This window comes from Octodon degus, unplaced genomic scaffold (assembly GCF_000260255.1).
Source record: "Octodon degus isolate 3935 unplaced genomic scaffold, OctDeg1.0 scaffold00056, whole genome shotgun sequence".
Classification (NCBI taxonomy): Eukaryota; Metazoa; Chordata; class Mammalia; order Rodentia; family Octodontidae; genus Octodon; species Octodon degus.
In genome coordinates this window covers 12414703-12423189 of record NW_004524632.1, presented here as the reverse complement: position 1 = coordinate 12423189, position 8487 = coordinate 12414703, and the positions used below count along the sequence as shown (strand labels likewise).

At 50.6% G+C, this 8487-nt stretch overlaps 1 protein-coding gene across 1 annotated transcript in view; it reads right to left on the bottom strand.

The window, feature by feature from the left end:
* Nmt1 (N-myristoyltransferase 1) overlaps nucleotides 1-8487 on the bottom strand; it is a 39319-nt gene that overhangs the window by 13044 nt on the left and 17788 nt on the right. The window contains exon 2 of the mRNA XM_023718145.1: nucleotides 4471-4579. Within this exon, the coding sequence (XP_023573913.1) occupies nucleotides 4471-4579 (109 nt within the window). The remainder of the gene's footprint in view (nucleotides 1-4470; nucleotides 4580-8487) is intronic.

Genomic DNA, 8487 nt, shown 5'->3' with positions numbered 1-8487 from the left:
TGTGCTTTGCTAAGCTTGTTCTAAGTAGGTGCTTTAGACCACTGAGCCATCCCACCAGGCCCAAAAACTGTCACATCTTAAGCAGGCACCATGGTACATGCCCGAAATCCCAGTTACTTAAGAAACCAAGGTAAGGACCAGCCAGATAGCTCAGTGGACTAAAGCACCCACTTAGGCAGGCGCAGGGACCAGGGTAACCAGAGTGCTCTGCCAGCCCCACCTCCAAGGCCAGCTGAGACAGTGATTAAAACTGGGTGTGGGAGGGCCTGGGAGATGGCTCAGTGGAATAAGCGCTTCCCTGACAAGCGCAAGGGCCTGAGTTCAATCCCCAGTTCTCCCCCCCCCCCAAAAAAAAGACTGGGTGTGGGGGCCAGGGAGATGGCTTAGTAGAATAAGCACATCCCTGGCAAGTGCAAGGGCCTGAGTTCAATCCCCAGTTCCGGGAAAAAAAAAAGGTAAGTGGTAGCATGGCCCCCTACCGTAACCCCAGTGCTTGGGAGGCTAAAGACAGGAGGATCACGAGGGAGTCCAATATGTGTAGTGAGACCCTGTAGACCCCTAACTAAATATATTAAAGAAAGAAACAAAGTAAAGAAACCAAGGCAGGAGGGTCCCAAGTTCCAGGTCAGTCTGAACAATTTATTTATTTATTTTTTGGAGACACATTCCCTCTGCAGTTTGAGGTGGCCTTGGACTCAATGACCGTCCTGCCTGGGCCTGGAATTGCAGGTGGATACCACCACCTGCCCCGTGCCTGAGTAATTTAGTAAGGTAAACTTCATGTGAGAGAGGGTGGGGCACAGTTCAAGAACAGAGCATGTGCTTAGCGGGGAGGGGCTGAGTTCAGTCCAGCACTGCCTTTTGAAGAACACGGGGTCACCAGATGCAGTAGCACACTCAGGAGACTGAGGCAGGAGGGCTGTGTGAGTTTTGAGGCTAACCTGGGATACAAAGTGAGTTCAAGGCCAGCTCCAACTGCACAGGGAAATTCTATCTCAAAAAGACACACACACACACACACACACACACACACACACACACAGCATCGTAAGAGACTGTTCCACAGAACAGCCTCTTTTAACAACCAACATCCCATGTGTACACCAGCCTTCTACTGATGGGTATTTTAGTGATTTAGCTATTTACTTTTACAAACAATGGTGCAATGAATTTTGTTATACTTCCAGTTTTGCTCACTAGGATATGAATTTATGTAGGGTAATTTAAGAAAGAGGCTAGCTGGGTCAAAGGATATGTGCATTTGAAATTATAAAATGTATCATTATCTTGCTTTGTAAAACTAGAATATCAAATAATCCAATGAGAAGCACAGGAAAAATCTCTCTTTCCCAGACCCTCATTGTTAGGTTTACCAAACCTTAATTTCTGTTAATCTAGGGGGAAAAAAAGTTTCAATTTTTCTGTCTTTCATATTGAGTTTCAGCACCTTTTTTTTTTTTTTTTTTCTAATTTGTTTTCAGCCTCTCCAGCGCTGGGGATTACAGGTGTACACCACAATGCCTAGATTTTTTAATTTATTTTTTTATTTTAGTAAAGGTCTACAAGGCCTCACTACATAGATCAAACTCGTAGTGATCCGCCTGTGTTCAGACTCCCAAGAGCTGAGATTACAGGTGTGTGCCACCCCAAGTCTCAATCCCTGTCTCAGCGCACCCTAGGGGCGGGGCCAGCATGCATGCTGGGGATCGAACCCCAGCCACAGCGTCTGCCTAAGCAAGTGCTTTGATCTGCTGAGCTACGTGGCTGGCTCAATGCCCGGAAGGACTCTCGCTGGACAAGTGTGTGCGTGCATGGGGGGGGCACATGGGCAGGGATCCAACCCTGGTCCCTGCACTTGACAAAGCAGGCACTTAAGCCGCTGAGCGATCTCATCACCCCTTTTAGCACCTTTTTGCTTGCTGATTAAAAGTGGTTATTTGGGGGCTGGGGAGATAGCTCGGCAGTCTAAGCACCTGCCTGATAAGCATAAGGTACCATGTGTCATGCTGGCCCTAGAACCCTTGCCACACTGTACCAGCCTAAAGCCAGGCGTAGTGGCACACACCTATAATCCCAGTGCTGGGAAGGCTGAGCCAGGAGGATCACTACCAGCCTGAGCTGTGTAGCAACCTCAGTATGGGGGGAAAAAAAAAAAATATATATATATACATATAATCTTTTCTTTCATGAACTCCCTACTCATTCACAGCTCCTGAGCCTCATGATAATGGGTCTAAAGTGATGAGCAGTTCTATTCCAGGGAAACAGGCCAGGGGTGTAGGTCTGTGGTGAGAGCTGGGCCAGCAACTGCAAGGCTCTGGGCTCCATCCCCAGTAATCCCCACACAGAGGAGTACAAATCCATTCAAGTGATTTTCTTCTTCTTGCTGTTTGCATAAAATGTGCTCTCCATGCTGAACACCACCACGCTGATGAAGAAGGTAGCAGAGAGCTGCTGTGCGCATGGTGTCTGGGTAGTGCACCACCAGGACACACCTCGATAGCACTGTGTATACTCAGCTTGCAAAAGGCCAAGTTCTGTCTCCAGCACTCAAAGGTAAAAAAGCTAAAAATCCTCACTTCAAAACTAGGCTTGAAAGGGCAGATCAGATAGCTCAGTGGACTAAGCACCTGCTTAGGCAGGTACAGGGACCAGGGTTCAATCCCTGGTGTGCCATGCTGGTCCCGCCCCCGGGGCAAGCTGAGACGGTGACTGAGGCTGGGCATGGTGGTGTGGTGGAGGCCTGTAACCCCAGAACTTGGGAGGCTGAAAACAGGAGGATCACTACGAGTCAAATCTGTGTAGTGAGACTTTGTAGACTCTGTACTAACTACATTTTAAAAAGTAGGCCTGAGTTCCAAACCTCATGGACCATCAAATACCCACTCCCACCCAAGTCCTGCAGCCAGGAACTGGGCAAGAACGCCTGGCTGGAAGACCAGGCAATCAACTCGCTCTGCTCCCGCTCCCCTGCAGAGACAGTGATAGTCTAGGCTGGTTTCCATGAGGTTCAGCCTATCAAGGGTGGTCGATAAGCGTGAGCCGTTTTTCTTTCCCCAATGGGTCTGGTATCAGAAATAGAAATTACCTCAAGCTGCCACGGGATGGTAAAGACTCACTGTGGGACGCAGTACCTGAGGCATAAGCACGACACAAGCCCACTGGGGAAAGGAATTCCAAAGGAGACTGGTGGCTCTGCGCTCCGCCCAGCCTACTCTGAAGAGCACATTTAGCCTGAAGTAAAAGATCTCTTTCTGTAGTGTTGCTTCTTAAGGAACAAACTCACCCTTATGATCTCTCTGGGTTTTGTGCCAGCATACTGCTCTTGGCTTGTATGCTCTAGGACCCTGGGAACTCCTGGTTTTCATGACAACCACAGCAATTGAAAGAACAACTGCAGATGTGTGAGGGTCTACCATCAGAAGAGGGCCAGCTGGGTATAAAGTGCACACCTGCAGTCCCAGAACTTTAGGAGGCTGAAACTGGAGGATCACAAGTTCCAAGCCAGGGGCTGGTGAGATGGCTCAGTGGTCTAAAGCACCTACTTAGAGCAAGCTTAGCAAAGCACAGGGACTGCAGTTCAATCCCCCAGCACCACATGCCAGCCAGCCCTGCCCCCTGGTGGGCTGAGCTGGCCATACACACACATAAATAAAAAATTTAAAAAAAATAAAGTAAATATAAAAACATTAAAAAAAGAAAATGAGCCTTCAAAAAAAAAACAAGTTCTAGGCCAGCCTGGGTAACTTAGTGAGACCCTGTCTCAAAATAAATAAATTTATTTAATTTAGGTATTTGGTACAGGGTCTCACTACCCAGCTCAGACCTGTAGCAATCCTCCCATTGTCAGTTCCCCAGTGCTGGGATTACAAGTGTGTGCCACCACGCCCGGACTTGGTGGCTGGCTCAGAGCACCTGGGGGCGGGGCTAGTGTTGCATGTAGTACCAGGGATTGAACCCAGGTCCTTGCACTTGTCTAAGCATGCACTTAATGTGCTCAGCTATCTCACTGGCCCTCTTCAAAATACACTAAAAAGGGCTGGGAATGTAGCTTAGTGGTAGTGTACTTGCCTACCATACTTTAAGGTCCTGGCTTCAATCCTTACACCAAGAAAGAAGGAGGCGAAAAAGGAGGAAGAAGAGCAGGAAGAAGAGCACCGTTTTTCCACATATAGCAATGAGGACCAAAGCAGAGCGCCCCGAGAACACCGTTCTAGGAACAAGAGATGTCGCCAGCCTGTGCCCACAGAGCCTGGCACTATACACAAGCAGGCTGCACTGCGCCCAGGACTGGGTGTCCAACCGGCTGTCTTTTAAGGGACAAAGAGCAGTTTCTTCACGGAGGTGCAGGGCAGCAGGGGTCAGCACTGAGCCCTCCTCTTCCCCTGGGGTTGCGTCAGGAGAGGCCGCCTCTCATCTCCCAAACACCGTGCTGGGAAACTCAGCCAAAGAACAAAGCCTCCTTGTTACCTTCACAGGCTGATCCTGGTTTGAATCTGTCTCACTGCCTTTTTCTTTCTTCTTTTTTTGTTTCTTTTTCTTCTTTTTGGCTCCAGTGTCATTGGCTGGACTCAAACCACTGCAAGACAAAGTAAACACTGAAGCACAGCTTTTAAAAAGTCATCAGCTTTGAGCCACAGGACAAAGCATTTTCAGCGGAACAGCTCATCCCTCCCTCATCAGGCCCACTGGCTTCAGAAGACGGTGGAGGTTGGGCACTGAGGAGCAGCATCTGAAGGACACCAGCAGATGAAGCCCCCTCCTGAGCCACCCCCGCTCCCGGGTGGGTGCTGAGGTGTGGCCTCTGCCTCCAAGGCCTTTCCTGTCCTAATCGACCTTCTCTGCCCATTTTCTGGAGATTGCTCGGCAGGCAGCACCAAGCCAAACAATAGCTGTCCAAGGACACAGGTATCTCTGCCCCTTCCCTAAGCCAAGTTCAAAGGAGGACAGCTACAGGCAGCGGTCCTCCTGAATGCTGGGAGCAGACGCATCGCAGAGCGTGGCATCATCATACAAGCTGCCCGGCCTTCCTGAGAGGTACTAGGCTTGCCAAGTCTCTTTGGCTTGGCCAGAAGCTCAGGTAGCATGGAGAGGGCCGATCCAGGTTCTTGCGACCTAAGTCCAGCACGGGCCGCCAGGAGGGACAAGCTGGTGTGGCCTGCAGGCCTGAGGATACATCAGAGGCTCAGACTGAGGGGGCACCAACTTGAGGGCAGCTCTTGTAAGAAGGTGTAAGGTGAAACACGGCCGAAGGCCCAGCTACTCCTGCCATGGGAGGGGATGTTGCTGTGCAGGAGCAGACAGGTGACAAAGGGACTTCCCTCAGGCCACGCAGTGGAGGCTCCTTGGCCACACCAGGACCCAGCTGGGTCTTGGCTCTGTGGAGAGCTTTTCTAAGCATAAGCAAGTCCCTGGGCTCCATGCTGAGGACAAGGGTGGGGCAATCTAAAACCACCTGCTTCCTTTTCCCCATATCCCCTTCTGCTCTTCCTGCTGCAGCAGTCTTCAATAAACTTACTACACTCTACAAGGCATACGCTTGGCAATTCTTTCCTTGTCATACACAAGAACCTGGGCTATCTGTCCCACTGGACTAGTATCTGTCTACTGCAGCCAAGAGGACTTCATTAAGCCGTGGGAGACATCTCTGAACCACGAGTCATGGGACTTTACCGCACAGTGGCTCAGAGACCTCACAGACTTCAGAGCAGCAGCCACCCAGAGCCTTCCAGAGACCTCAGCAGGAGCAGGCAAGCTGACGACCAGCCAGCAAAGGAGCTATCAGACTACTGGTGGTGACCACACTCTGAGAGCAGAGCCTGTTTCCGCGCCCACGGTCCACCAAAAACCTTCAGAGGAGGACTCAGCTCCCTTGGGCTCTAGACTGTCAGGGCAAGGGTTTCATGGTCTCCGAGGCAGTGGGGCCAATGCCCCTACCCAGCTTAAAGCAGCTACAGAAGACGGAATTCCCCCTCTCAAAGACATTCAGAGACCAGGTTGTCAGGGGAGAATAGTAGGGTTAGAAACAAAGGTGGCCAAGTGACTCTCTTCCCATCATTGACGTACAAAGGCCACAGCGCCCAGTTGATTAGGTAGCTTCCATCACCCTAAGACAGGGCAGTTGTGAGCCACTACCTTCTCCCCATTCACCATAAACACAACACCGCCCTAATGGTTAAACCTCTGGAAGCTCCTGGGCCCTGCAGACCCAGGCCCTCTGGGAGACGGTGGGGGTGGCGCCTTGCCCAGGGGCGCAGACCCTATAAATTCTGGATGCCTGAGTTACTGAGCTCCCTTTCTTCCCGCTTCAACCTTCTGCCTATTCCTGCTGCTGTCCTGTGACCTTCAACAATAAACTTTACTACATACTAAAACCAACCAACAAACAAAATACCTACTCCCTTTCTCATTGGTTTTTGGGACAGGGTTTTTGTTTTCCTATGTAGTTCTGGATAGTCTCAAACTTGCCTTGAACTCACAATCCTCCTGCCTCAGCCTCCTGCACGTCTGGGTTATAAGGTATACTACCATGCACAGCTTGCCGTTTTTCTTTTTGTCACACGGTAGATGAAGCTGGGGCGTGGCAAGCACTTCCCCAGGCACTTGCCATGTACTTCTTAAAACCATCTTCAGAGGGGCCGGGGACATGGCTCAGTAGAATAAGCACTTGCCTGGCAAGCAAAAGGGCCTGACTTCAATCCTTGGTTCCTCAAAAAATAAATAAATAAATAAATAAATAAATAAAAATCTTCAGATTCATGTCTTTTTACTCCTATCACAAGTAATTTAGGGTGGTGAGGAAGGGCCGAGAAGCCAGGGAGCGCCCTCTAGCAGAGGGTGGGGCTCCCTTGGCCAGTAGAAGGGCTCTAGGGTGGCCTGCAAGTGCTGCTAGGGAGATGCTGAGGTACCACAGAGCGTGGCAGGGGCCCTCATGAGGGAACAAGCACCTCCTTAGAAGCAGAGGCCCAGGAGAATCCCAAAACCCCGACAAGGAGCAGACCCCAGGCTGAGGCAACTCCTTCCTAATGACGCGAAGACCCACATGCAGCTACCACAACTGTGTGACCGTCCTCCTGGGAGCTATCCTCACTCCAGGCTCTGGCTCAAGCGCAGCACAGTGCTCGGCAACAGCAGGACCCCATGAGCTCAAGGCCAACCTGGACTGATTACACAGGGAGTTCAAGGGCAGGCTGAAAAAACAAAGGCATCCCAGGAAGCAAACACCACAGCCAGCCTGCTGGGATCTGGAGAAAAGCACAGCACAGGCCGCTGAAGCCAGGCCAGCTCTCCAAGACTTGGCTGTTCTGGAGAGGAGGTCTCGCGGTGGTGTATTGCTCAAGTGGGTTTCCAGCGAAGGCTCAGCCACGGGGCCAGACCGCCACAACAGCTTTATCGTTTTTGTTTCTTTTAGACTGACCCAGGGCTTTCGCATTATGTAGATTCCCATCCCTTAATTTTAAATTTTGAGATAGGGTCTCATTAAGTTGCCCAGGTGGGACTCCAGCTTGTGATTCTCTTGCCTCTGTCTTCTAGGGTGCTGGGATTACAGGTGCATGTCACCACGCCTGCTTCTGCATTATTTGACCTTGCGCTCCGCGGCCCGGCGCCCAGACCGCTGTGCCAGGTCACCGCCTCTTCTGCATTATTTGAGACTTCAGGCAGTGTGTACCTGCATCAGAGCCCTCAGAAGACAAAAGCAGGAGGACCTCAAGCCTCAAAATTCAGGGCCAGCCTGAGCAACACAGTGAGACATCTATCTCTACCAAAAAGAAAAAAGAAAAGAAAAAAAAGAAAGAAAGAAAAAGAAAAACAAAAGTAGAAGGGTGTAGTAGATTTCTAACTGGTTATCACACCCAGCTGATTTAAACAGGTGTGGTGCTGGGTGTGGAAGGTCCACCTGAGGACTGCTGCCAGCAGCAGAAAGGCAGAACAGAGGAGCTGCCGGAACTCTGTGAGGGATGCTGCCTGGAGACGCTGTGGAGCTGCTGGAAGCGGCTAGTTCTCTTGGGCTGCTCTGCCTTTTTTTTTTTTTTTTTTTTTGCGGAACTGGGGATTGAACTCAGGCCTACTGCTTATTCTGCTGAGCTATCTCCCCAGCCCCTCTTGGGCTGTTCTGGAGGACCGTCATGCTGGCTTTCCTGATGAACTTTAGAGGTGCTCTGGTGCTCATCTTGAACACCACTTCCTGACTTCCTGACTCCGGAGCACTGCTCAGCCTCCCAGAGAAGCTTGTCACATTGGCTTTCCTGATGGGAACTCAGCTTTCCTCATCGCTGGAGGAGCTCAGGACCTCACTGTCGATGAGGATAGCTGTGGTACCTTTGGGGGAGCTCTGGTACTTACCTTGAGCGCTGGCGTAGACTTTCTAGTTTCCACTACTGACCCTTGAACCTTTCTGGCACAGGCCCATGAAGTAGGATCCAGGCCCTCAGCTACATTCTTTAGTATTTACTGTGTGGACAGATTTCCTACACTTGTATATGACTC